The sequence below is a fragment of the Pungitius pungitius genome, chromosome 3, assembly GCF_949316345.1.
Source record: "Pungitius pungitius chromosome 3, fPunPun2.1, whole genome shotgun sequence".
NCBI lineage: Eukaryota > Metazoa > Chordata > Actinopteri > Perciformes > Gasterosteidae > Pungitius > Pungitius pungitius.
Genome location: NC_084902.1, coordinates 22,152,162 through 22,179,853, shown reverse-complemented (window position 1 = coordinate 22,179,853; position 27,692 = coordinate 22,152,162). Strand labels below are relative to the sequence as shown.

General features: G+C 43.9%; 2 protein-coding genes across 6 annotated transcripts; both read right to left on the bottom strand.

Moving 5' to 3' along the window:
- Positions 1–371: 371 nt before the first annotated feature.
- gyg2 (glycogenin 2) lies at positions 372–13,807 on the bottom strand. 2 transcript variants are annotated; one of them, XM_037471019.2, is made up of 12 exons: positions 13,607–13,807; positions 10,848–10,983; positions 10,593–10,767; positions 8,640–8,802; positions 8,280–8,406; positions 7,956–7,982; positions 7,706–7,874; positions 6,808–6,969; positions 6,154–6,315; positions 5,364–5,486; positions 3,931–4,092; positions 372–3,432 (listed from the first exon to the last, which is right to left on the bottom strand). In XM_037471019.2, the coding sequence occupies exons 1-12, from the start codon at positions 13,611–13,613 to the stop codon at positions 3,265–3,267; spliced, it is 1,581 nt and encodes a 526-aa protein (XP_037326916.2). In that variant the 5' UTR covers positions 13,614–13,807; the 3' UTR covers positions 372–3,264. The 2 variants fall into 2 exon arrangements, with proteins under 2 accessions (XP_037326916.2, XP_037326925.2); XM_037471028.2 differs by lacking the exon at positions 7,956–7,982 and having other exon boundaries at positions 13,607–13,806.
- Positions 13,808–14,395: 588 nt separating this feature from the next.
- Positions 14,396–27,298, bottom strand: cd99 (CD99 molecule). 4 transcript variants are annotated; one of them, XM_062561327.1, is made up of 12 exons: positions 27,081–27,298; positions 24,344–24,376; positions 23,246–23,283; positions 23,161–23,215; positions 22,058–22,090; positions 21,266–21,316; positions 20,852–20,932; positions 19,661–19,690; positions 19,502–19,522; positions 17,161–17,277; positions 16,993–17,046; positions 14,396–16,616 (listed from the first exon to the last, which is right to left on the bottom strand). In XM_062561327.1, the coding sequence occupies exons 1-12, from the start codon at positions 27,142–27,144 to the stop codon at positions 16,588–16,590; spliced, it is 606 nt and encodes a 201-aa protein (XP_062417311.1). In that variant the 5' UTR covers positions 27,145–27,298; the 3' UTR covers positions 14,396–16,587. The 4 variants fall into 4 exon arrangements, with proteins under 4 accessions (XP_062417311.1, XP_037326240.2, XP_062417312.1 ...); XM_037470343.2 differs by having other exon boundaries at positions 23,161–23,283; positions 27,081–27,297; XM_062561328.1 differs by lacking the exon at positions 24,344–24,376 and having other exon boundaries at positions 23,161–23,283.
- Between the last annotated feature and the right edge of the window lie 394 nt (positions 27,299–27,692).

Below are 27,692 nucleotides of genomic sequence, written 5' to 3'. Positions count from 1 at the left end.
AGAAGATAGTTGCTCCATAATTGAGAACAGCTCACCAGCAGGCATAGCAAGAGTACGTCTTTCTTCTTGGCAGAATAGATTGATGGCTGCACAGTATTATTTTTCATGGCTTATTGAGTCCTGGTGCAATTCATGAATCCTTTAATGTGCCATCCTTTACTGTTACTCCAGCATTGGTAACTCTTAGTACTGTACATCATACGCTTTGCAAGGCCAAAGAGCATGAGAGCAGAAGATAGCAAATCCAGACCCCCCCCCCACGAGCAGGCCAATGAAGGATGAGCCAGTGAAGAGTTGGTGTACGTGGGTTTTCAGAAAGTATTCTCCTTTCGGGGACAAAATGCTGTGAGAGAGTCAAGAGGAGATTGTGAAAGGGTCACTCAATTCAGTTCATTTTATTTTGCATAGCCCCGAAATCACAAGTTACAAAATTCCTCAGAGGGCTTTACAGTCTGTACACATGAAACATCGGCACAGGAAAAACTCCCATGGGGAAAAACGGGAAGAAACCTTTGGGAGAACGTCAGAGGAGGGATCCCTCTCCAGGGATGGACAGACTGCAATGGATGTCATGTGTACAGAATGGACAATGTTAAAGGTGTACAATACATTCAATTCTCACTCCACCAGTTTTACACATCCGTAAGACTTTACGGGTTATGAGGAGAATTCTTATACTGCTTGTAAATCTGATGTAAAAATGCTTGTTTGTGTCATATCAAAGGTCTGAGCAGACTGGAGAGTCTTTCAAGTTTTTAGTTTATACAAAGTCTCTACTAATAGAGGCCTGTTTTCCATATCGACCATGGAGTAACCCACATCCATAATCCATTTCTTTATTGGTTTATTTATATTTGTTTAACCACCGAGCAGACTCTGCTGCGACAATTCAAACTACTCTAAACAGTATAATAATTTTGTCTTTTATTATCTTGGCCTGCCACAATTCATTTATACCCGTGTTTGCCACATGTGTTGACACACTTTGTCAAACCTCTTGTAATTACCAGCAGGAGGCCGACATGAATGACTTCTCCCTGCTGACGGGTCAAATTTATGCTCACAACACATCTTCAGATGTAGACGCAGGCCTGCCAACTCATCATCACAGCAGCTGATTTCACTGATTTACACGCCTCCCAATGAAAGGAGAGCACAGCAGCCGACTGAGCTGTTGCCTGTTTGATAGAAGCTGCACAGTCTGGGAGCTTTACCGTACAAACACAGTTACTCTTTGGCTGTTAGTTCAAGGCGCCGGATTGAATATTGGGAGCATCTTTGTTGCCTCTTTGAGGCTCTCAACATGGCAACAGCCGAGCTAACTGTGTCTCATGCTCTAACTCCACAGTAGTTGTCTGCTTCTATATTAATGCCATATTTCCTGTTTTGCTGCATCTCTGACCTGGTTTCAAAGCTCCTCGATCAGAATTATTCTCTGCCTGATTCCTTTTGCCTTCCTAGAGCTTAATGAACGAGGCGGTTGAGAGAAACCAGCAGGCTGTCCCAAGATCGCTGTTGGCACTTTAATCTGGATGAATCAAAATCAAGCGGGGGCCACTCGTCCAAGAGCAGCGATGTGCCATGTTGCCTTTCAGAGCAATCATCATGAGGCCTTTTTACCGGCAGCCCGGGCCCGGGCCCGAGCTCACCTCCCGCCATGTGCTTTGTATTCAGCACACCATCTTCCTTCACTATGAGAGAAATGCCTGGAAGAAAATGGCATGCACCATGGTCCCAGTGGATAAAGATCACACAGCATAGTGCTGACTGTAGTCAGACATTTCTTAATGGCGGGTCCCTGCTTCTCTGATGGGCTGCCATGATGGAGAGTTCTGATAGAAGAGCCACAGTGCTCTCTGGTGGAAGAATGAACACGGTCTGAAGCAGAGGCCAGCCCGTGTTCATGTGTGTGTTTTTTTCTGTGTTTAATATGTGAACTCAAACGGCACAAAGAAAAAGTTTTTACATGCACAAAAGGATGAGATGCTTAATGGCAAACACGGATAGAATAATTTGGAAATATTGAATCATTCTTTTGCTTTTGTAATGTAGAACATCAAAAAGGATAAAGCTTTATATTATGACCCCCCATCATTTTCTTGTGTTTTCCTGGAAGCATCTTAGATTTAAATTAGATAAAAATGGTGGGAAGACATTTTATGAGCACATCTTTCAAAGAAGTTCAAAAAAGAACTGTTGTATTTAAGGATTGGAAGTAAACTAGTTGAGCACCGTCTCAATTACAAAAGGGCATTCCAGTGACGTGAATGCTTAGGAAACGGGGGCCCTGTGAAATAAAGCCTGACAGAATGCTTCAACATCTTCATCTGCCATCATAAAATATGTACCACTGCAGAGCACAAGCATTGGAACCCAGATATTACACACGTTGAATACAAATTCATTTAGTAAGAACAAGAAGTTGGAGTTTGATATTCTGTGCTTGCATCAGTCCCGATGGAAGAGTTAAAGAGGCCGCGTGTTGGTTCTGATGCATCACACTTTGCAGTGTGTTTCGATGAGCAGTGACGGGTGAAGCTTCTTGTTTGTACGCAAACAAGAAGGAGAACAAAATGGCAGCATAATGATTTATTTTATTTTACATTGCGAGAATGAAGTTGAGATGTTGAGAATTATTTGCTATAGCTAGATTGATTTGGACTTTATTTCGGCCTGCCTATAATGTTTTTACAGATCTTCTAAACCAAGGAGATAAAGTAAAAACATAACAACCGTTTTCCAGGAGTACAAAATAGGTTTGTTTTCTATTCATGTGGCTCATACTGTGTGATTAAAATATGCTCTTGTTCTGGGCCGCAGAGCTCCGCTTATTAACAACACATCAGTGAGCCACAGTTTAACCACCAAACGCTGTAAAGCTCAATCGTGCTTTTTACTCTGTAGACCGGTTCAAGGGTTCATAAAGCCCAGACGGTGCATTATTTTCCATCGTTATTGCTACGAATGATGAATTTCTAGAACCTGACGTCGAGGCAAAATCCAGTTCAAAATGATTTACTTCAATAGTTATGCTTTGAATGAAAATAAAACAATCCCAGTGAAGAGTGCTGGCATTGCATCACTCTCAGCGTCTTGGTACCACCACTGACTGCCCTACATGTAAAAGCGAGATCTTTCCTGTTTGCTCGTAAATCGGATCAGATCCGGAATCAGTCTGGCTACCACCAGGGAGTCCAGACAGAGGAAATGAAACATGGCCTACAGGACACAAGTGTGTTTGGGATCCGGAGGTGGTCCTGTGCGTTACTCCAGAAAGCGGTCCAGCATCTTCTGGATGTTTTTGAAGGCGTCTCTGCCCAGGTAGTCGGCGTGGCCGGCCTCCCACAGCCTGCGGTGCTCCTGCCGCTCGGCCTCCGTCTCTCTCTCTGTCTCTTCGTCCGTCTCTTTGACTGTCTCCGTCTCTGCATCCTTCTGCCGGGATCAAGTAGCAGAATAACAAATCAGTTCCTCACAAGAAACTGCAGACTCTCGGCTCAGGACTGACAATTGTCGTCTAGTTTCATCTCCGAGCAATAACAGAATGTAAATGAGCTTATCAAATCAGGATGGGTGGAATGATGTTATGCATTCATGGTCATCTTCGGAACACTTCCAGCTAAATTACTCTTGTCCTGTGTCTTAAATTAGATTCAACATCATCTCTCCTTTGTGCTCAGCAGAGCAGGAGCACTGTAATGAATTCATGTTTTATTCATGTAAATAATCGGTTTAATGTTTGGGAATTAAGAGAGGCGTCTTGATGAAATTATTAATATAAAATATCAATATATAAAATATAATATAAAAATCCAAAAAACTATATTAATGACTTAAATAAGTAGGACATTTAAAATATCGATAGTAAGCGATTGTAATAATGGAGACATTATGGTATTAAAACCAAGAGATAATTAACCCGCTGGCTCTTACATTTTGACCAATATGGAGATGAGGCTGGTCCAGGAGAGAAGGTTTACATACTGGATCCGTGTCAACGTTTGAGGTGCTAGCGCCTCCCTGCACCTCCTCCACCCCCTCCGCCCCACATCCGGCGCCCTCCTCATCCACTGGTGTGTTATCTGTGAGGGAACACTGCAGGCACCACAGTCCCATCACCCATCAGTGCACGCTGTGCAATGCTGTGCACTAGTGCAAGAGCGGCTCAGAGTGTAGAAGCAGCAGCAGGGTGAGCTTCAAACAGGCGCTGTGGATGGATGTTCACGGCTGTTGTCCCACAGGAAGCCGCGTGCCTGCTCAGGCTAATCTTACAAGCTTGTTTGAGCACCATGCATCACGTTGAAAGGAATTAAACAAACTAGAAGCTATGAGGCCTGTGGCAGATAATAAGCTCTGTGTGCCGGTGTTTTTCTGCCCGAGTCAAATGCAGTCAAGCAGAAATCCTTGTGCATTAACAGGAACTAACAAGGGGCACTTGAGCCACCTAGTAAGCCACCATAATAATCAACATGAGATATTATAAACACACTGTGCTAATAAGGTCATCCATTCTGCTAATTAAGGGATTGATCTGCATCTCTGTGGACTACTCACAGAACAAGTGAGACTTCTACTGAAGTTGTTATAAGGATATATTTTCTCATGAAGAAGGTAGCACACTCCCCCTGCTTCCATTTTTTTGACTAACATTTCCCAGACATATCTCTCGTCTCGACGAAAACTAAAAACTGATATCACTGTTGTCATGGTTCAGTAGGAGGTCATATATCATGCATTGTAGGTGTGGATTTGAATGAAAAAAATACATTCCAATGGGTCCTTACTGTTAAAATCAATCAATGTTTGTATGAGCAACTATGTAGACACACAGCCCTAAGTCTGTTTACTATACATGCAGGGCCTTGAAAGCAGGACTAGTTATTTCTTTTGTTTGATTTGGGACGACACAAAAAGCAATAAATATGTTGCAAACAGTTACCTTCCTACACATCCAGGAGAACCTTTCCTTTGTACATCAAGTGAAAGCTGCATTGTCATGTATGTGTCCTGATTGCCCACATTGTGTAAGTCAATATTCTCACTTTAGCTTCTCAAGGCGTCATTATTCGGGGTCACTCTTTCCCATGGGGGGAACCGTGTGGAGGCCATAATTTAGCACCTTTTAAGGATCATCATTTTTTAGATGAGGTTTCACAAAGTGTAGTTTAATTCATTTAAATCAAAATTGTGTATCAAGGTGCTTCAAAGTCTGAGACGGCATCCTCGATAGTGGGAGAATGACTCCATTACACTGAGGTACTGAACTCCCGTCTCCACAAACACTCTCACATCCAAAAATACCTTAACCCTAACAACATCCTATCTAACTGTGACACCAAGTAAGGTGTGTTGGTGTCCCAGCTTACGGTCTCTGGTTCAGACGGGGGGCGAAGACTCTCACAGGGGGGCGGCGAAGGTACATGCAGTGAACTGGGACTGGTGACGGTGTCTCCAAGCAGCGCGTGGGCTTCGTCTCCTCGCTCTTGGACCTGCAGAGGAAGCGGGGATGTTGAGTGTCGGAGCAAGAACCAATCGGAGGGCCAGCCGGGCACGGCCGGCGTGAGGCTGGGGCTGTGCACGGCTTATGTTCCGCTCACAACCTGCAGCAGGTTTCTGTGACTGATTTACAAACCTCCAACGAGAGAGCAGGAATTCATCAGAGAGCAGGAATTCATCAGGAAGGACATGTTCTGCTGGAGCATTTGGAGGGAAAAGCTGCAGAGCGTCGGCCATACACGGCGCACGGCTGACTTCCTGCTCAGCGACAGGAAGTGTGATCACTGCCATTAAAAAGGACCCCTCAGTAACGGTTTGGCAGTCACATGAGGTTCTCTCTATGTGTACACACCTGCTGTATATTTATGAAGGTGGTATTTCCTATAGGGATGATGGAGGTTTGATATACAAATGAATGCTCTTCTATTTCTAGTGAACCCTGAGAACCTTTGAGTCAAAATAAACATGTGAAATGCATCTACAAGCAAACATGACCATGTTAATTCCAATAACATATCAATTAAATTGATTTGGTCAGTGGGGGATTTACCTTGTTGTTCTCTGCAGAACCATATCCTGAGAAGTATGAATAACATAGCTGTATGTATGAACATATTTTCTCTTGGTATGTATATGTATATTTAACCCGGTGGCTCTTACATTTTGACCAATATGGGGATGAGGCTGGTCCAGGATAGAAGGTTTACATACTGGATCCGTGTCAACGTTTGAGGTGCTAGAGTCGCCCTCCACATCCTCCGCCCCCTCCGCTCCACATCCGGGGCCCTCCTCCTCCACTGGTGTGTTATCTGTGAGGGAACACTGCAGGCACCACAGTCCCATCAGCTCAGAGTGTGAAAGCATATAAGCATGATGGAGGTTTGATCAACTGATATTTAGATAGAGTGAACCCTTAGAATATTTTATCCGGAATAATCCTGTGCAAATGCATCTTCAGGCAAACATGACCAGGTTCATTCCAATAAGATGAATTAAAAATGAATATTGACTTAGTCAGTGTGGGATTTACCACGTTGTTCTCTCGTGTGCAGATAAACATACCCTAAGAAGTGTGAGTATCAAAGCGGTATGTAAGAACATTTTTTCTACGTATATGTGTATACATATTGACTTAGGCATATTGGTCCCCCCAGATGCAATAATTAAACAGAGTATCACTGCATCCTCCCTCTTGAAGGTTCTAATGTCCAAACAGTATTAGAGACATCTTATTTAAACCGCATTACTTCTTGTTAATCAACCACTGTCTTTTCTCTTGGTATGTATATGTATATTTAACCCGGTGGCTCTTACATTTTGACCAATATGGGGATGAGGCTGGTCCAGGATAGAAGGTTTACATACTGGATCCGTGTCAACGTTTGAGGTGCTAGAGTCGCCCTCCACATCCTCCGCCCCCTCCACCCCACATCCGGGGCCCTCCTCCTCCACTGGTGTGTTATCTGTGAGGGAACACTGCAGGCACCACAGTCCCATCACCCATCAGCTCAGAGTTTGGAAGCATATAAGCATAAAGGAGGTTTGATATACTGATATTTAGATAGAGTGAACCCTTAGAATATTTTATTTGGAATAATCCTGTGCAAATGCATCTTCAGGCAAACATGACCAGGTTCAAGATGAATTAAGAATGAATATTGACTTAGTCAGTGTGGGATTTACCACGTTGTTCTCTCGTGTGCAGATAAACATACCCTAAGAAGTGTGAGTATCAAAGCGGTATGTAAGAACATTTTTTCTATGTATATGTGTATACATATTTACTTAGGCATATTGGTCCCCCCAGATGAAATAATTAAACAGAGTATCACTGCATCCTCCCTCTTGAAGGTTCTAATGTCCAAACAGTATTAGAGACATCTTATTTCAACCGCATTACTTCCTGTTAATCAACCACTGTCTTTAATGACATAGACTAAATAACAAGAAATCTTGTCCGTTTCATATATCGATCACACGATGACAACTGAACCACTTTGCCCACGTATATTACATTTTCACAGAAGATATTTTGGGATATCTGTGTGGCAGAGTGCTCTCATATGGAGTCCGAATACCAGGTCACATCAGCAAGTGAGCAAAGTGCCCAATCTGAGCAGAGATGAACAACAGGCCTCTTCTAGATGCAGCAGGTTAAAAGTGATGAACCCAGTGGTGAAATAGAGATGCAGGCTCACAAAGATGTCACTACCTCTTGTTGTTTCCCTGCTCTGGATGATGCTGTGTAGCTGAGGTATTCCTTCCACCACAGAGACACAAACTGCTCCATAGTGTGAGGGCTGCTCTCGTCCCTCTGGCTCCTGGAGCTCCAGGGTTTCACCGCTCCAACGAAATGGATCACCTTCGCGTTGTGGCCGAACCTGCAGGAACAAAGCAGTCAATCCTGCATGTGCTAAGGTTTATTAACGTGAACAGCTGAGTGGGGGGAGGATGGTGCTTACAGAGGAAGGGCCCACAGCCACAAGCAGCTGTGTTTAGATCGAAAACACAACATAATTAGATTTGCTAGCCGAAGATGTGTGTCCTTTGTGTAAGAATATTAAAGCTGTTTGCTCAAATGTTAAACAGAGATTTGCATCTTATGCATACGTGAGCTTTAAATTAGCGATTAGCGATTTCCGGCAAAAAATCGGCATATGTTGTAATGAGCCAAAATATATTTGGATGCAAACATTCAGGTTTGAGTTGAGGTTTACTCTAATCCACGACTAGAGAGGTTTGCAGCCCGTGTTGAGGTGCATTGTGGGTGTGCGGCCCGCACTCACTGTCGGAAGCCGGGGAGGTAGCTGTAAAAGGAGCTGCCGCTGAGGTTGTAGACAAACGGGAGGTGTTTACTGATGTCCTCGGTCGGCCAGCTGCTGAAGAAGGAGTTGAGCAGCCCCTGGTCTCCACCTGAGAGCAATAGACACAAATTATAACTGCAATGTGTGCGTGTATATATTAATGAGGATCTACCGTGGGTCGCAAATATGCAGAGCTTCCATGCACCCGCTGTCCAATGTTCCCCTTCGAAAAGCTCTTTAAAGCTCTGGTGCTGGGAACAGCAGCCCCCGCTCAGTCAGTATTCAGAGCCCACCCTGCTTTCCGCCTGTTCGCGTGAACCCGGCCATCATCGCCCTCGTTACCATCAAAGCTGCCGTGCTGCAGCGCGTGCTCCAGCAGGCCGCTGTGGGTGCGCAGGGACGGTCTGAAGACAAACACGCCTGAGTTGAAGCAGTCGGGCCAGCCGGGATCGGGAGCCGCCGACAGCTCGTCTCTTTCGAACAGCTCGTCCACGTTACACAGGACCTGTCAATCAGAGGGCGGAGGTGTGTGCATGCATACAATGTGTGTGTGTGTGACACATAGGCCTTTCAGGTGCAAATTTTGTTCCAGCATTCTTCTGTCTAGAGCGTCATCTATTCGTTGTGCTCTTGATGTTTTAATGTTCAGTACTGAGCGTGAACTGACAATGGGCCACAATAGTATATGTCTATAGGTTCTGGGTGTGTCTTCAGGGACCATGTGTATCTAAAGAAAAAAATGCAGTTTGCGTTGTTGCCAGAAGGGTTTTAAAGGCCCAGAGCTCTGTCATTTTTTGAACAAGATCTTAATCATAGTCCAGTGTCTTAATCTTGTACCCTTCCTAGTGGCTGGTTATATAGAAGTCTATGGATGTGTCTCAATTCCAATGGCGGCATCCTTAAGGATGCATTTGTCCGCTGTTTATTCAGGACGGAGGCAGGTGATCCGACAGCAAAGGAGGAATTCACTTTTAATCGTACGTTAATATAATTAACTTGAATATCTACCAATGGAATTGTTATATTATAATATATAATAATCTTAGTTCATAAAATCTCTTAAGTTACGTAAGGTAGGTAACCAATATCGTGTTTTAAATACACATAAGACGTGAAAACAAACTGCTGCCACCCCCATACAGCCAGTGACCTGAGCCGCCTGCTCACCCGAACCCCCCATGAGTCTATGTACTGCTTCTTATGAACATCAACGTGCCAACACACATTTATAACAAATACACAAGGAGCAGCTCACGTTACCGGGAGCGACGTTTTTATAGATTATATTTGCAGTTAAAATAGATTTGTTTTGAATTTAAAATGACCAGAAAATGTTCTTCTCTAAGCCTAAAATATATCAGGCTCCAGCAGAGAAGCACATCTTCCAAAGTTAAATTTACTAAGAAGATTACCTTCTCTATCTGTATTTTATACCTTTAAAGGCTTTTACTGTGTAGCGTAGCAGCAGGTTGCTAGGCAACGGGAGCAGCGGAGGTAAAGCTATGACGCAAGCAGGAAGTCCCCCTGTAGGCCAGACTGTCCCATTTCCTTTTTTTTCTTCATTTTTTTTAAACAACAACATTGAAACTGTTATTCCTCATGCAGGCTACGTTAGTGACATTTGGTTGATCCAAACCAATGACGCCATATGTGTGCATAAGTAGAAGTCTGTGCCTCAGTGCAGGCATGACCTTCAGTCTGCTCATGCTAACATGAGAAAATGTTTACACTGAGCCAACAGATAAGGAACACGCCCCAACATGTTAGCCCACATGCAGGCTGCTACTGACCTCGAGAACGACATAGGGACATTAGAGGTCACCACATGAGCCGTAGAAGCATGTTGACCGACAGATAGTTGCCTACAGGGGGTCAATACGCCGCCATGTTTAAATGCTGCAGGGATTTGTGCAATACCTGCTTTGATGTAGCATGGATTTATTTAGACAGAGCCCTGTGTGTTTGCTGCTGTGAATTATTCCTCTGAAGAGTGATCAAAGCCAAGGTTTGAAATGTGTAGAACACAATAAAAAAGAATGGAAGGCTGGAAGTTGCACATCGCCTGCCCTAGTTTTACAGAGCAGGATGGCGCCGTTAGCGCGGATGGAGGAAAATAATCTGTCTTTTGATGAGGTCAATGACAAAGATCTAATCTTTTGTTTCTAAATGTTTTTTGTGCTCCTCATATTTTTGTTGTGTGCTTAGTGTATGTGTATATAATATGAAATTAGAACTATTTGCCTAACATTTTCGAAAATTAAAGACAAAGTTTTACTTTGTGAGCAGTAAACTGACCAGTGTGTCCGCATCCAGGAAGACACATTTGCTGTACTGTATCAGGGTCCAGCAGTGGATCTTAGTGAAGGTGATGCCGAGGTCAGGACGTCCCAGCAAATACAGGTGGAAATGGTCGTCGCTGTCCATCCCGTCCACCGTGATGACCTCATCAAACACGTCCTCCAGAGCCAACCTGATATGTAACGGTGTAGACGGTTAGGGGCCAGTACCAGCACCTCCACCCACCTCCTGTTCAGGGGAATCATCGCCCACCTTGACTGTTGTGAGAGGTTTGGTGTCACCATGACGACGGTGCTGCGAGTCGTCCCGTGGCGCTGTAAACTTCTGGCCACCACTATGGCTCCCTTGCAGTATGAGTCTGTGGTGGCCAGGGTGACGAAGGCCTCCCCTGTAGCACAGGGTTTAGATGACAGCGATAGACTGATGCACTGCATTACTATTAATATCATTAATATCGGTGCCATTATTGACCTCGCCTGGGGTTAAGTGGAATGTCTTCATGAATATACGACCTATCATCTGGATATGGTTACACCGGCTCCTCGGAAATCCATTATAGAGTCTAATTATAACGTTGTGTGCTAGCTAGTTTTACACTATTGCATCATTAAATCGTAACAGAACACCACAGACTTTTGGAGGGTGTAAATCACTCGCTAGGAAGCGGCCATTAGGTCCCTAAAATGACGGTTTTAGAGGCACAAAAGATGCATCTTTTAAGTGTAGGTGCTGTAGGAAGAATGTGTTAGTAGGGGGTGTATGTTTAATGTCAGATGATATGTTGACCAGAGCAAACTCCACATCGAGTGCTCCATGAAAACGGGCAGTGAGTCAGCCTTCTAGCATGTCTTGTTCCTTTGTCTCAAAGGGTTCTTGAATGGATTTTGTGATAGGCTGAAATATTGTCTGTGGCTGTATGAGACTAACTAAACGTCATAACGCTAAAACGATGGCCACCTTTATCCTATCTAGCTAAACGTTAGCTTTTCACTTCCAGTGATTGAACTCACAGTAACACACAGTACAAGTCAAAGGTTCGGACACACTTTCTCATGAGAAAATGTGTCCAATCTTTTGACTAGTGTTGTAAGTATCATAAAAGATTGGTGGCACATGCCATCATAAAGTACTTTTTATAGCTGTATTGCCTTCGCTAAAGTTGCTTTTGTTGCAGAAAAATACTATAAAAAGTCACATAAAAAAGTCCCAATAAACAGAGAATGAGAGACAAAAGATTTGAAGACAAATCATAAGCTGCAGCAGAACAATGCTATGGAATCATGGTTATGATTGGCATTGTCCTACCTCAGCCTTGTTTAAAAAGATTGCATCTACCTTAGTTGTTCAATGACTAATTTAATGCCGCAGCCAGTGTGATGACAGCCACTATACCACAGTGAGGTGTGTGAGGCCTATCTGCTGTTTGTATGATAAGGGAACGTTAAAACATTCTCATTCTCTGTCAAACACAATGCTCAGATGAAAAATTAGAGACATCTGTGTCTGTAAATCACTATCAATGCCTCTAATGTACAGATCACTATTGCACATCAACTTAGCATTTCTTCATGGAATTGTGTTTTTGGATCTTTTCATACTTCTGTAGATTCCTGTGAGACATTTAACTCTGCAGTTTCCCACAAAATCCACAAATACTGGGGGCTTATTACTCCTGGTCGGTCTTGTCAAACACTATTATTTCTGTGAATCTGTTTCTGTGCTTCTAATTTACAAAGGAGAGGAGACACAGGGGAGATAAAAGCAATGCAACATTCGTGGATGCTGCACAAAAAAATGAAAAAAAGCTATTTTACAACTACAAGAAAAGTCCAATAAACACTGAACGGCACCACTGTGTAATCCATACATGCAACCTAAAAGGCCTAAAAGGATGTGCTTGGGGAAGGTGCTGCACCCTGCGAGAGTGTAACAACAATGAGGAGGAAATCTGGACCATAAAAGGGTCATTTATAATGGTTTCAGCCAGCCTTGGTGTTGTCTGTGCTTAGTAGGGAAAAACCGGCATTTATGGACACTTCCTTCTTTCAGGCATCCATAAATGTCGCATTATCCCCACCTGCTGGAGTTTAATGTAACACACAACGGGAATAAATGAGTCTGTGAAGGACGAGCAACAATCCGAAATTAAAAAATCATAAGTATATAAATAAAAATAAGGTCACGTATTTCAGCAACCCTTTTGTTTTGATTTACAATTGTTTATTTGTGGGACATAAACAAAAAGGCCCGTAAGCAGAAGCAGATCTAGAGATGTAAGGCACTAGATGGGCACTGAGGAGGACTTCAAGGTCAACATCAACTGTTGCACCTTATTCTTTTTCTGCATGATCAATGATTATCATTAACAAGATTATTGTTAGCCGATGGTTTGCTAATAACGTACTTTTGCTTATTTTTGTGTCTGTAATTTTTACTCAATCCCATAAAAGCACTTTCAATAAAGAGAGTTTGCTTTTAGAAGCCCACGCTGCTACAGCGGTATTAAGGTGGGTTCCAATTATGACCCTCAGAAGGACTGGAACTCTATTCAAACGTTCCCACAGAAGTTCCCAGATTGTGCCCTAGGTTCCCTCATGGTGTGATCTTCAGGGTCTTGAAGTGCCACGGTGTGATTCGGCTGGCCTGCAGCCAGAGGCAGAGCCTGTTAACCTTTAGTCTGCAACGCTCTGTGGGCTGCTTTTAGGGTTACATTCCAGCTGGCACACGGCGCGGAGGGAGCACGCGCTTCGTTCTTATTTCTGGTCCGTGTGTGAAATAATATACCAACTAGAGAATATCACACTACTTTCCTCGAGGTTCAAAGCTGGAAACTTGGGGGGGGGGGGGGGGGTAACAAACTTTGTTTGTCTTTTAGTTCTTTAAATTGACTTAAACTGTGTACCGATGGTCAACTCCCCATTATTACCCAATTGCACTCAACCGACGAGAGGAACAATCTCATCTTTTAATGTTTTTAATTGCGATTGTTTAAACAAAAGGATATCACCTACCTGACATCTTAGAAATCTTGTGTAAATCCAGCAGCTTTATCCACAGAGGAGATCCAGGATGGTCTACTTGTGTGTGCACGGAACTTTAAATACTGACAGGATGAATCTGCATCGGACGCGTCACAGTGTCACCTTCCATTCTGTCACCAGAATAACGAGTGGAGCAGAGTCTGTGTGCGCGTGTGTGTGTGTGTGTGTGTGTGTGTGTGTGTGTGTGTGTTTTTGTGCGCTCGTCTCTTTGATCAACTGGTCATTCAACTAGCAGATAGTGAGCTTTGCCAAGTGTTGAGCAACGGTCTCCACCTCCTCCCTGCTGTCCCTCTGCTGATAGCTCACTCCTATGGGTGTCCACTCCTCTCTCCAGGTTTCACTGCTCCGGTAATCAAGGCTCCACATGGAGGAGACACACAGTAAAAACACACAGTATACAGGGCATAGAACTAGATGAAGGCACACGCTTTAGTACTGCAAACGTACAACGAGGCTCCTGTTGGAATAGTAACTGCTTTCTATGAAGGAAACTCCATCTTTGTGTTTGTACATTTCAATGTAAAACCAAAACACAGCGTAGACTTCTTAAGTTAGGTAAACAAGTCACTGTGAACTTGCCCACAGGACTTACCACACCGGGACAGAACCCAACAGAGCCTGACCCAATGGAGAGGAACAGAACTTGTGCATCTCAACGTGGTGGAAATGAGTCTTTAACCTTTTTAAGCATCTATTGAAAAGGCACATTAGAATAATTCAGCTGAATGGTGCTTTACATAAAACCATTAAAAACATCCAGACAGACAAAAACATTTATTAAAAACAAAAAATACAACGTTAAAATACTAAAATAAATCTTGTGTTTACCTTAAATTTAAGTAACTTAATGTCTTAACTTAACACAACTTTACGTGAGTCAACTTTAAATCCCTTTATGTGACACAACTTCATGACTTTACACGACACAACTTAAAGTGACTTTTCTAACGGACTAAATTCCAATTATCGCATCCTAATCTGACCTAACATAACTTGGTGGACTTCCGTCACTTCCCGGAATTTCACTTAAGATAGCATAAAGAAAGCTGAAACCTGATGTAACTTAACCAAGATGTTGTAGGTAGATACAGTCATTCCAACCCAAGTGGTGATCTTTGCTAAAGGTAAATCAGTTGTGTATGTTGAAGTGGTTCCATGCATGGAACCACTGTGGCTTGATGTAGTTAGCTAGTACCTCTGACAGCATGGTCCAAAAGCAGACTAACTGGGACTAACACCGCTTTATTGGTAACATTAAATCCACAAACAAAAGTAACATTCGTCAGATTAATATATACCTGCAAGAGACATGACGAGAATCTTCAGAAGGAGAACATGAAGAATGAAATCAAAAACAAAAAGGCACACTGCAACATCAATCCCAAAACAGAAGTCAGCAGGCATTCATTCGCATTATTATCAAGTATTTACAGCTCACAGGGGGGGCAACTCTTTTGAATATTCTACTACTACCTCTGATGTTATCATATGTGCTTGTGAGATAAGCCGATTCGTGATGGTTGAGGCGGCTGCCGATGCCTAATAACACGCATACCATGCGCAGCCCGCAAGAGGCCTACGACTCCTTCCTAAAGGAATACATGTGTGAAATCCTCTGTTTTTGAGGGGGCATTACGATCACTAGGGGGCGTGGTGGAAGTGGCAGAGATGATGGAAGCTCAGTTGCATATTTAGACATGCAGCAGCTGCATTGCAAACCCAGCATTCAGGGACAACAGTGTTGACGTGCTGGTGAAATAGGTTTTCTTCTTAAATGCTGCTGTGTGCTCGCCAGCTGGTTGCTGACTTTCTGTTGGAGCCAAGCAGCGGCCTACAAGAAGATTGTTAATCGGTGGAAGTGAGGTCTTCTAGTTTATAAAAAAATGGGATCCGGGCAGCATTAAGAAGATACACCTTGAAAGAATAACACGATGAAAAAGCAAAAAAGCTCTGTATGTCACACTAACGTCTGCGATACAGAGGGTTGTACATGTTCTGCATGTATACATGTAACATAACCTCATTAGCAGCATTTGATATTAATAAAGCTCCTTCTGCTGGATTTAGATCCAGCTACATGACATGGGGAGTGCATTGTTGAGATAACTGTACGCTCTAAGATCCTCTTTCATGCGCAGATTTCCTCCGGTCATAGTTGTGCTTTGGCTGTTATCACTGTGTCCATGTTTACAGGGTCCACCTTTCCATAACATGAGCTCTATCTGACAGCCATGTGACAGTTCTCCGTTGCTCTGACCTTCTTGTATTTTTCATACTGGTATTCGGGTGTTGCATGCTGGAACTGGGACCCTTGAAGGGTTGCCCTGTAATTCAAGCTGTTACATAATAATGAACAAAAAGGGTTTGTGCTTGGAAAAGGTGTGTGAGAACAATGTGTGATGAAGAGAGGAATTGGCAGCATGGCGTGGAGACCCCCCCTTTACATTCCCTAACCTGGTCTCGTTTAGACGGGTCCAGGTGTTTTAGGCAGACTGGTGCAAACCATAAGAAAAAGCATGAAATGTCAAAAGCAGACATGGTGGACGTGTCCCGGGATACTAAAGCAGAGGTTCGGACACACACACGCGTGCTCACACACAGGCAGGCTGGTTTTGATCGAAGGGAACAGAACAATAAAAGAAAACAAAACACCCAAATGATGAATATGCATGATGTACTGGGTAAGATATGAAGATGAAGTATACAGGCGGGGGGAGACAGCTCAGCTCTGCAGCATCAGCCGAGGAGCGTGGTTGTGTGATGTTGTGTGCGTTTCAGCTTCCAGTGTGACCCTGGACTCGGGGGTGGGTGGGGGGGGGGGAGTAGTTTTATGACGGGCCACAGGGAGTGTCCCGTCTCAGAGCACACGCGTGACCGATGACAGCGGAGCGGAGGGGTAGGGGGCTGAAGGCAAGCTGTGAGGAGGCGTCCCACTGACTGTCCCAGGGTGTCTAGGAGGTCTTGAGCAGGTTGCTGAACACTGAGAGAACAGAACCATCGATGGATTATGAATACTTCATGTTCTAGGCACTTTACTTCCTGCTTTGTGCTCAGACATCTGTTTGAACATGAAACTAGCCCTGTGTATCTAACTAATCTTCACTCAAAAGATGAGTTGACCATAGACGTACAACTGTTACTCCAATTCTGGCGTCCGATTCGTACAGCGCATATTTTTATTTTTACATTCATCTTCAAAAAAACCCATCTGAATATATATATATATATATATATATATATATATATATATTTGTATTTGAATCTTGTGAGGCCTTAAATATCATTAATAAATACATCAATATCATAGCATTGAGCATAGGGATACTTATTCCCAACCTGCAGGAACATGAACCCACCTTGGAGACCAGACTGCGTGTCGTTCTGTCCTCTGCCGCTCTCTGGGTCTACACCTGCGCAGACAACACGGGTCAGTGTGAGCAGCTTCCTGTTGTTGTTTGGGGGGATCTCTTGATTTCTTTCTCTACGGAGTTGTGACTGTGCCAGATGAAGAGAGGCATACTGACCTCCTTTCAGCTTGAAGCAGAGCTTCTTCTTTTGGTAGGCAAAGTAGCTGGTGGCTGCTCCCAGCAGAGCCACGCCCACGGCGCTGACGATACCCGCAATCTTTCCAGATCCAGCTTCTGCAGGATATAATACACACACACACACACACACACACACACAGTGTTACAGCAAACTGCTCCATCACAAGCGGCACTTTATCATTCTTCTTTTTGTTTACATGTATCTTCATATGGAGTGGATATATTACTGCTAATTTCACAAAACAAAATAAATCGTACATGCTTTTCTTGAGAGCATTTCAAGAGCAGCATGCAGAGGTTGGTAAATCCTTGTGTTTGATTGCAACATGTGAGTAATCATGTGACCACCTGATACCTCTTGAACTCTTCCCTCCAATTGATTGACACATAACACTAAAGTTTCTGGACCTGTAGAATTCCGTAACCTCAGTTTGCCACAAGGGGGCGGTCCACGACTCTTGTTAGATCTACTTGAGGCAGCAAAGAGTTCCCAGAAGCCACTGCGCCGAAGGGCTGGGTTAAAATTGTGATGTGAGACCAGCCAAGCCACACTCAGACAAAGAGAGTCAGTGAGCAGTAAAAACACCACAGGAAGAACAGAGAGAGAGGGATAAATGGGAACACACCCAAACTCCAGGGCAGGGTGTGGCGCACACACACACACACACACACACACGCACACACACAGTCATGAGGGAGAGGAGTCTGTTGTGATCGTGTTAAAACAGGGCGTCGCCTGGGCATAAAAAAGAGATGAAGACAGTGTTTCATTCCACACACGTACGCGAACACAGTAGTGGACTCCCACATAGTGGAAGTTTATATACTAGTTTTTTATGAAAGTTAACAACACAGCACACATATTTGCATATGAATGCAGGAGGAGAATAACACGCATCCTGGTGTGTGCACGATTATAAACATTTGATTTAATGTTAAACTCTGTAAGCAGAATTCACAAAATTGTGAGAGAGCTACTATCCAGTCGGCCACTGCGGGCCCCCAGTCTGCACGGAGAGAGTGTGTGTTTGTGTGTGAGTGTGTGTAACAAATCAAACACAGTGTAAAGTGAGCGCTGAATGTTGGCTTTTATTCATTATCCTTAATACGTCTCATAACTTCGTAATCATCGTAATCATCTCAGCCGTCTCACAAATCCCACAAAGACAATAGCTTGAACTTCAAAGAACAAATATCCTGACTGGTCCCAAAGAGAACACAGAGAAGAACCCATGAGCTCCACGACGAGTCGACGCTGAGCCTTGGGAAGAAAGCGCATCCGGACCATCTACCCTAACAAGCACACACAGTACGTACAGATTCTGCGGCTTCAAGAGAACTCCACAGAGCTACATGGGAAGTTAAAGCCAGTCATGACAGCTTAATAAAGGCTAAATCATCGAAACAACCTGAGCAAATACATGTTAAAAGAAAGGTACCATGCAACTTATGAATGAGTCATGGCATTGCTGGGTGGGAGAGACAGAACAATGAGTGTATCGACACGCTTACATATTAATAATAACACTCATTCACTGCCACAGAATGCTTCTTCACATTACACATATGGAGACAGGCTTTCTATATGTAGGTGAGACGCCATAAGCCAGAGGTGAAAGGCCACACAAAGTGTGTACAGGGTTTTCAAATTATTGACCAGGCGTAAAAAAGGACTGATGCTTCACACTGAGGGCTGTAAACCTGCGACAACTTAAAAAGGCAGAGTCCACCCAGACCAAACTATACGGCCGATATCCGAGTTGATTGGGTGGAATATCTTCAGAGGACATCTACCACCTCCACATGTAAAAGGCCCTTTTACGGCGCGGCCTGCAGCAGATCCATGGCCCTTTCTAACAGAGGGGTCAACGCTTTCTTTAAGTTGGATATCCACATTAAGAACTCCTCTGGCATGTTAGCGTTTAGCGTCTTCAGGATTTGGCCCCACAGAAGTTCTGGATCTGCAACGACACACAATCGAAGCAGTGTTTTAGCCAGAGACAACCGGACCGGGGAGGCCAGAGACAAGAACCCTGAGCCAGCTACCAGTTTATCCTCAGAGACACCACATATGTGAGGTGAACATGTGGACAAGACCCACGATTCAAGTGACGGAGTGAGTGACAAGCGTAGATCGCCGCCGCGAGTAAAGAAACACCAGCACAACAACTGCTGGCCCCGCAACGAAAACACCCATCCTCTCAGGCGGGAAACTAGAAATTCCCAACAAGATGGAGAGACGAGTGTGCAGGAAGCGATAACAATGCCCCCACTGAAATAGACCCAGAAGAGCACAGGCAGAAATGGGATATGGACTAACCTTGAGGCTCATCGGCTCCACCTGAGAGAGAGACAGACAATGCAAAATCAAGAAAGTATGAAGAGAGGGACTGCGGCTATGAGGCCGTTAAGGCTCTATTAACCATGAATAACAACAGCAATGGTTTTATGACCTGTAGAATGAAAGAATGAAACGTACCCTGATTGTAGCCGGAGTCCCCTGCTCCACCTGGATTCAAAGGATAGGAGGTACGGGTGAGTCAGAGTAGCATAGAGCACACTACACTACAGAGTACAGAGTAATAATGGGTTAGCAGAGCGGCTGAAAACCAGCCATGTGGCTCCAGTAAGGCTGCGGCTTTTGATTCCCATTCCTCCCTCTGCTGAAAGAACTACTAATGACTTCAATGCCCGGGCTGAACCAGAGCACAGAGACACCACGACAGGCAGCGTGGGTACAGGGGAGAAAGAGACCAGACCTCCATACAGTGAAATCACGTGATGTCACAGGCATGGAAATGGGTGTGCAGGATCACATAAAGGTCCGATTCTGCCATTTCGAACTGAACCCTCATAATGGATGAACAGAGAAATCCTCCATGTACCAAAGTTATGGGGCCATAAATCAAGAGACTTGTTAACAGGTATGCTATGCAAACTGGAACAACCTGCTTTTCCATCCCACCGGCAGCTTCTGAGGATTAATGAACCAACTTAATCGAATATACAGTACCAGTCAATAGTTTGGACACCTTCCCTTTCAATTCCATGAGAAGGTGTCCAAACTTTTGACTGGGACTGAACGTATCCCAAATGGGGGACAACAAGCATAACTTTGCCGTGGCCTCGAGCATAAATTCACGAGGAGCTGATTATCTGTGCGGCTGCGCACGTGTCTCTGGCAGTGTGAGGCGTGTGTGTGCATGTGAGCTTTAGAGCACTAAGGCACATACCATGAGACCACGTCACCCTGTGTGAAACCAGTTCAATGCCTCACTTCAAACCAACAAGGACGCAGGGTTCACAGGTTGGCACGGACGAATGACGATAATACAGATAAATAATACGAATAAAGTATCTGGAGAGACTCAGCTTGTGTTACTTTGGACTGGACGCAAGCATGCTGGGATATAATGCATGCCTATCATGGCCGAGAGTCTCGCTTCATGGTGAACTGTTAAAAAATGATGAGCCGGGGGAAGCATTCATGCAGGGAAAGTGCTTTGGGTTTGAAAGGTACTTTGATTCGTGTGGCCACACACTGGCACACACATGTAATAAACTCTGCCGTCTGACAACTCATCAAGGCACCACAATAATATGTACGGTAAACAAGTGTTATCTCCATAATACAAATGGAGGAATTTGGCAGGTGGTGGTGATGTCCTACCTCCACCTTGGTGGCCTCCATCAGGCTTGTAGTCTCCGCCACTGACGTCCAATAAGTCGCCGTCACCAAAGGATCCTCCACCTTTAAGAAATGAACAACACAGTGTCAAACTTTCCCATGACCATAAACAACAAGGTGTTCCAATAGCTCTCACATTTATTTATAAGGAGGGACGGGTAGGTTTGGGAGCTTGGTGACCTTTGACCAAAACATTCTAATCATTTCTTGAAATGGAACAAAACCTTTGGTGGTAAGTTAGAATAAATGAGCTCAAGGTGTTCCTGAGATATTGACGGAAGAACAACCTAAAACAGGAAGGCTGGAGCCACCACATCACCAGCGTGAAGAGGACAAAGGTTCTGAGCTTTGAAATTTGGATTTGATTAAGAAAATGAGCAGATAAAAAAGACTGACCTCCACTGCTTGGTGGCTTCACAGCAGGTTTACCAGGTGTGGGTTGAGGATCTGTGGGTACAAAGAGATGTCAGCAGACATTTAGTGAACACAGAAGGAAACAATTTACAACTGCACTAATTAATTAATTAAGAATTCCAATAAATTATTGGCATACTCTAATGTCCAATCAAAACTCAGGTTTAAAGCCAGAAAGAAGCGACTCCATGGAAAATGCATGGTAATTTCATAAAAATAAAAATAAAAACCTATTGTAGTGGGAAAAGTACCCAGAACAGTTCATTTCAGAGGTCACAATTTATATAGCATCCCGTATTGATTCAAAAGTATTTTTCGAGTTGCAGCATCACTCGTCCCATTCTGCCCCTGATTGGGTAATACTTGCTGCCATCATTGGTTTAGTTCAGGCAAAATAGTTTTAATTGGATCATATAATAGGTCATTAATGGGGAAAAAATCAATTTCATTCACTAGAATATGAACACAGCAGAGCTGAAAGGAATAGCAGGGCAACCTTGTTGATTATTTCAGGAGCCTAAAGTTGAGTTCCATTATTTATTATTAATTATTAGTATTAGCTGTCCTATGATGTGATATTACTGCGCACATGGAAACGTTAGCAAATCTGTAAAGGGAACACCCATCAACAGCTTATCATATCATCTAAAAGAGCAACACAGCAAACAGTGACTGGTAGAGAGGGGTTACAATGGGAATACACAATGATTATGGATCAGAACCTTGTAAAAGCTGAACTATTGTGTTATGTCCTGGTGCAGAGAAAGCACTCACCTGTCTCGTCCAAACCATGGGAGAGGTCGAACCCTGTGAGAGGAAGACATGAGGAACATCATTAAAAACTGTAAAGTAGACCAACCCACTCTGTACATCAGCAATAGATCAGCTGACCAGAAGGTCCTCGCCTTCATAGCGGAAGCACATGTGTTCAGTGTTTGGGTGTTGTAAGGAGTACACTGCACTGTTTTGCTTGGTTCCTATGGCGACTGATGGAGTAATACTCGCTGTCATCATTGGTTTGATTGGCTGTGAACGTGAAACAATCCAATCAGTCAGAGGAGGGCGGGTCTCTTGGCAGATTGTCGATTTGAAAAAATGGCGAAACCAGCTCCCGATACCGCCCCGCAGCCAACTCTGAAGCGAAAGCAGATGCGAAGGAACAGACCGAAGAGTGGGAGGAGTCGAATACTAACACGTATCAAGGAAAGTATCAAGGGGTCCCTTATTTTCTGTATTGAAGGTGGCAACGCAAGCAGTATACCGGTTTTAAATTTCCTTACGGTTATAACTTTTTGACAATTAATAACCCACAATTGCTTAATATAATAATTGTACTTTTTTTTTAATTAGCCACCAAACTGCATGTTGGGTACAGCTCGCCCACTATCCCAAAAAGAAAAAACTCACACCACATGAAAACACAGAAAAGAGCGCTGCAGGAAGATAAAAAGAGAGACCGGTGATGCACCAACACAACTTGTGCCTAAGAGAGGAGCTGTCTGCTGTGTGGAGGGTTTTTGGTTTTAAAAAATTTGGACACAAGATAGATCAGAAAACGATTTATCGGAAAGTTTGTTGAAGGATTGCATGTGTTTACTCAAAGAAAAAGAAATACTGTGACTTACTGCGATGCCACCAGAGACATACAAAATACAATAATAGAATTTTTGGCCACACCGCCTGGCCCTAGTTAAAGCTACATGTCGCTGATTGAAAGGCATACGGATTGAAGTAGAAAGAAAAATCAACGTCAGCAGTATTGTCCTCCACAGTCGGATCTGTGGGATTCTGAGACGCGTCCCCCTTTAGTGTTCCCACTGTGTTCCTCTGGTAGACGAATCATAAGAGTCCTCTGTGGCAGGTGGAGAGATACTAACCTTCACTTTTGGGCTTCTCCGGGGCCTTCGGCTGCTCTTTGGGCTTCTCCGGGGCCTTCGGCTGCTCTTTGGGCTTCTCCGGGGCCTTCGGCTGCTCTTTGGGCTTTGCAGGTGTTGGTGCCGCTAAGGAACAGAAAGTAGTGAGCAGCGTTACTATTAGCAGCCCAACTTCCTATGACCGGAAACTAAAGGTCCACTTAGGAGCTTTTTCCAGTGCACCCACAGACTGCCTCAACAGGAAGGGTTGCTAAGTAGTGATGGAAGCAATCTCTTGTTAAGACATCAGTGGAGTTTCATACTGAGCAACGACAACCACCCGAAGAAGAAAACCTAAAGTACATAAATGAATCTTCAAACAAATGACCCGTTACGAGTCAGATTGGATTGTGTGGTATTTAGCTGATGGAGAATTAGCTTACTTACACATGGCTATCATCCATGTTAGCACAAAGACCGAAAATCCACATTAACGCCCTTATCCAATGGGATTCACCGTGTCTGACCCGGGTCCCGGTCAGGTTACTAACCATGTGGACCAGGCTATATATAGATGAAACATTCCCTCTAAGCACAGGGACATTACTATGAGCTCCTTCCCCATACTCCTCATGTTGGAGTCAGGCTACATGCATGTCTCACTGCGCAAACCATCAGCGAGCCATCAGACAGCCCCCTGAGGAAAAACGCTGCGTCATCAGTTAGGGCCTTTGGTTTGCTCAGGGACCATAGAGTTTTAAATGGGTTAGTTCAGGCAAAATAGTTTTGAAAGGATCAAATAATAGGTCATTAATGGGGAAAATATCAATTTTATTCACTAGAATATATAACACAGCAGAGCTGAGAGGAACAGCAGCGCAACCTTGTTGATTATTTCAGAAGCCTAAAGTTGAGTTCCGTTATTTATTATTAATTATTAGTATTAGCTGTACTATGATGTGATATTACTGCGCACATGGAAACGTTAACCTTAGCGACAGCTGCCTCTCTGATCATTGAAGAAAATCTTTAAAGGGAACACCCATCAACAGCTTATCATATCATCTAAAAGAGCAACACAGCAAACAGTGACTGGTAGAGAGGGGTTACAATGGGAATACACAATGATTATGGATCAGAACCTTGTAAAAGCCACTTCACACATCTGAACTATTGTGTTATGTCCTGGTGCAGAGAAAGCACTCACTTGTCGGCTCCAAAGCATCGAAGAGGTTGAACTCTGTGAGAGGAAGACATGAGGAACATCATTAAAAACTGTTAATGGGTTGCACTCTGGACATCAGCAATAGATCAGCTGACCAGAAGGTCTCGCCTTCGTAGTGGAAGCACATGTGTTCAGTGTTTGGGTGTAAGGAGTGCACTGCACTGTTTTGCTTGGTTCCTATGGCAACACTGCATGATACACCGGATAGCTTTGAGCCATGAGTCACTAAGAACAGGGAGTCGCTTCACCCCCACAGACAGAGCAGAGGCCAACCCTTTTTACCCAGGAGGCAGTGGGACGCTGTCTCTCATTTGTGAAGCTCTGACCTCCATGATAGGTAACTTTCTGTGGTTCAACATGCATCACATCCCTACAACGCTACCTGCCACACTGCCAGGTACACGCCATTAGTCCTTTGAAAAAGGGACTGGCTACTTCTTGAAGCAGCTGCAAAAATGAATGCATAAATTTCAGTCTTGAAGTAGAACCCAGAAACAAAGAGCCATGTGGAACTCGCTGGTACTCCTAGTAGTTCAACACATAAACCGTGGGCGCGGTACACGAGTACAAAGGCTCCATCACAGTTTGTTTGCTCATGTCTATAGTGAGACCAATCAAATTGGATATATTTCTCTCATGTCACAAAGTGTCAGATCATTTCAGGAACGGGAATTCCGGGTCGCGTCTGTAGATCAACGGTTGAATCTTTAGGACCTGCTTCCATGGAGAAGCAGCAGCATGAGCGCTTTCATGCCTCATACTATCAGGGGTTAGAAGCCGGGTTCAGCTGACAAGATTCTTCTGTTTCAATATAGCAGCTGAATATTAAATATCAGTTATGAGGTGTTAGGAAAACCTAACCAGGTCACTATTATCAGATCGCTCTTATAAAACCACTTTGGGTATGTATGAACGGTCCTTCTTACCATTATTTTATATGTAAAAACATACAGAAAAGAACTGTATGTCATGCATCTTACTTCCTTCCATTTCCTTATTGAAACCTGACTTAAGTACTTCTCTTTTGTGGGTTACAGCATTATTTTTAGGTTTATCACGCTCCACATGCTAGTTCTGCACTTCAATTTTGCAGAACTATGCTATATTTGCACTACCTTGTAATTCATATTTACAACCCTGCTGCTTAAAGTGCAATGACAATGAAGTTGAACCTAATCTAATCTATACCAAAATATATCACAGAAATAAGCCTCACTGGTAATGGATATGGAATCTCTGCAACATACTACTACCACCAGTTACGTGCCGAGTCATTCTCATGTGGGTGCCTGTGGTTTTCTGCCACCGGAAACAAAGGCAAGTACCGGTACTCGAAAAAACTTCAGCCCGGATATTGTCTTTGTGGTTATTGGCTTCGTTCTGACAGATGAGGTAAATTGGAGCCGTTGCTAATGGTGTCTGGTTTTATTTCTCCGCAGTTATTGTTCCCTTACAGCCGTGACTTAACCAACTCACGCTGCAATGGGCTAATGAAGCACAATCACAGAATGTGTATGAGAAGAGGACAAAGTAACAGGCACATCCCCTGGTGGTTTGACATGTTTAGGGCAGAGCTAAGTACAACCAATGAGCTTCCATAGAAAGATCTCGATGAAATAGTTTAAATTGTGAGATGGAAACACAGACACCCAGACCAGGAGATGCTGTGTAAGCAAGTGTCCATCAGTGTTAATGGACCATGATTTACTGTATGAATATCATGCTGTATTGAAGACTGCTTGTAAACTCATGATTACAATAATTACTGAGTGAACAAATTCAGAAAAAGTGACCCGCAGATAGCGCAGATAGCGCTCCAGTTGATCTGAAAGGTTGAATGGGGTCGAGGTCAGGGAACTCAGGTCTCTTTTTCTTTAAGCCCGGGTTTTGTCATGTAAACAGGAAAGGCCCTGCCACAGAAATGAAGACACAATTACATTCTGCAGCTTAAGATGTCCCTTAGGGAGTGAGTTTGGCTATGAGGGGCCTTGTAAACATCATGTTCTAGTCCACTGTTCAGCTATAAAATGAGAACAAGCTGAAACTGGGCACCACCCACCGTCCGCAACCTCGCAACTGTGATATTTTTATTGAAAATATGAACTGTAGCTTAACACTACAACATATTCTACTATCTCATTTCATATCATCCCCACTTTCATTCACGTGTAAAGATGCATGGACCACATGAACAAACTAGGAGTTGTATCCAAACAACGGATGAAAAACACAGAACATGGAAAATACCCAGTGACAACACTCGTCATGTGATTTTTTCCTGAAGTATTTCCAGATTTTTAGGCAGAGTTCACATTGCAGTCTCCCGTCGGAGCTAAATGGGGCCTGCATAGCTCCAACACAACTCAGCTCAAATGGGTTCTCCATCCACTGCTGACCTAAGCCCGGACCCAGGCTTCACCTTTGTGGATCAGGTCCTGTCCGAGGAGCACGTAACTCGGTCCTCAGGGGTCCCCTTAAAGGCGTGCAGTGTGGAAGTTTCAGTTTAAAGACCATGTACCCCCTCCTCTCTGTTCTAACGTAATAACTAACGCATTATTAACAGCATGACTACTACCATAGAAGCAACTGTATTACAGGCTTACATTTGGTGGCCTTTGTGAACTTTCAAGACCTCACCCACGTTACCTTCAGACACACACACCAGTGAAAAACACCACTATCAGAACTCCACATACCGGCGCTGCACTGTGGATCTTACCGTCCTGCGTTAAGGTTCCAGTAACCAGTAGAAGGAGCACAGCGACCCTCAGACAGCCCGCCATGGTGGCCGTAACTTCTGCGAGCTCCGTTCGCTTCGGATGGAGAACCTGCGGCGGGTGTTCGTGTCCTTCAGTCCGGGTGCAGACTGCGGGGCTCGGCTCGGCTCGGCTGGTGTCCGATTTCTCGGTTGGTTGGTGTGAGTCAACTTCTCCACTGGGTGTGGCCACCTCGTCACAGGGGCGGCTCACGGGAAACCTAATGAAGAAACGCACGTGACTTTATCTAACAGATATTAAACTAATGGAAGACTTACAAGTTTTCTCTGGAATTGTGCGGTGACCGACCGAGAGTGTCGGTTCATTTCACTTTAGGGGGGTTTAGAGGGTTTTTTTTGCCTATGAGTTATAACCACCGGGTGGAGTATTCGGCGCAGATATGTTTTGAAACAGAAGCTCTCGTGAGGAGAGAGAGAGTTGCTCATTCAGTTGTTCATAAATATCTCTATTAATATTTATTAATCGGTGCACTGTTAGATGAAATACGGTTAATAATAGAATTTAATCAAAGTCCTGTTTTTTTTTATTTGTCTTGAGCTTTTGCTGCAGTAAAA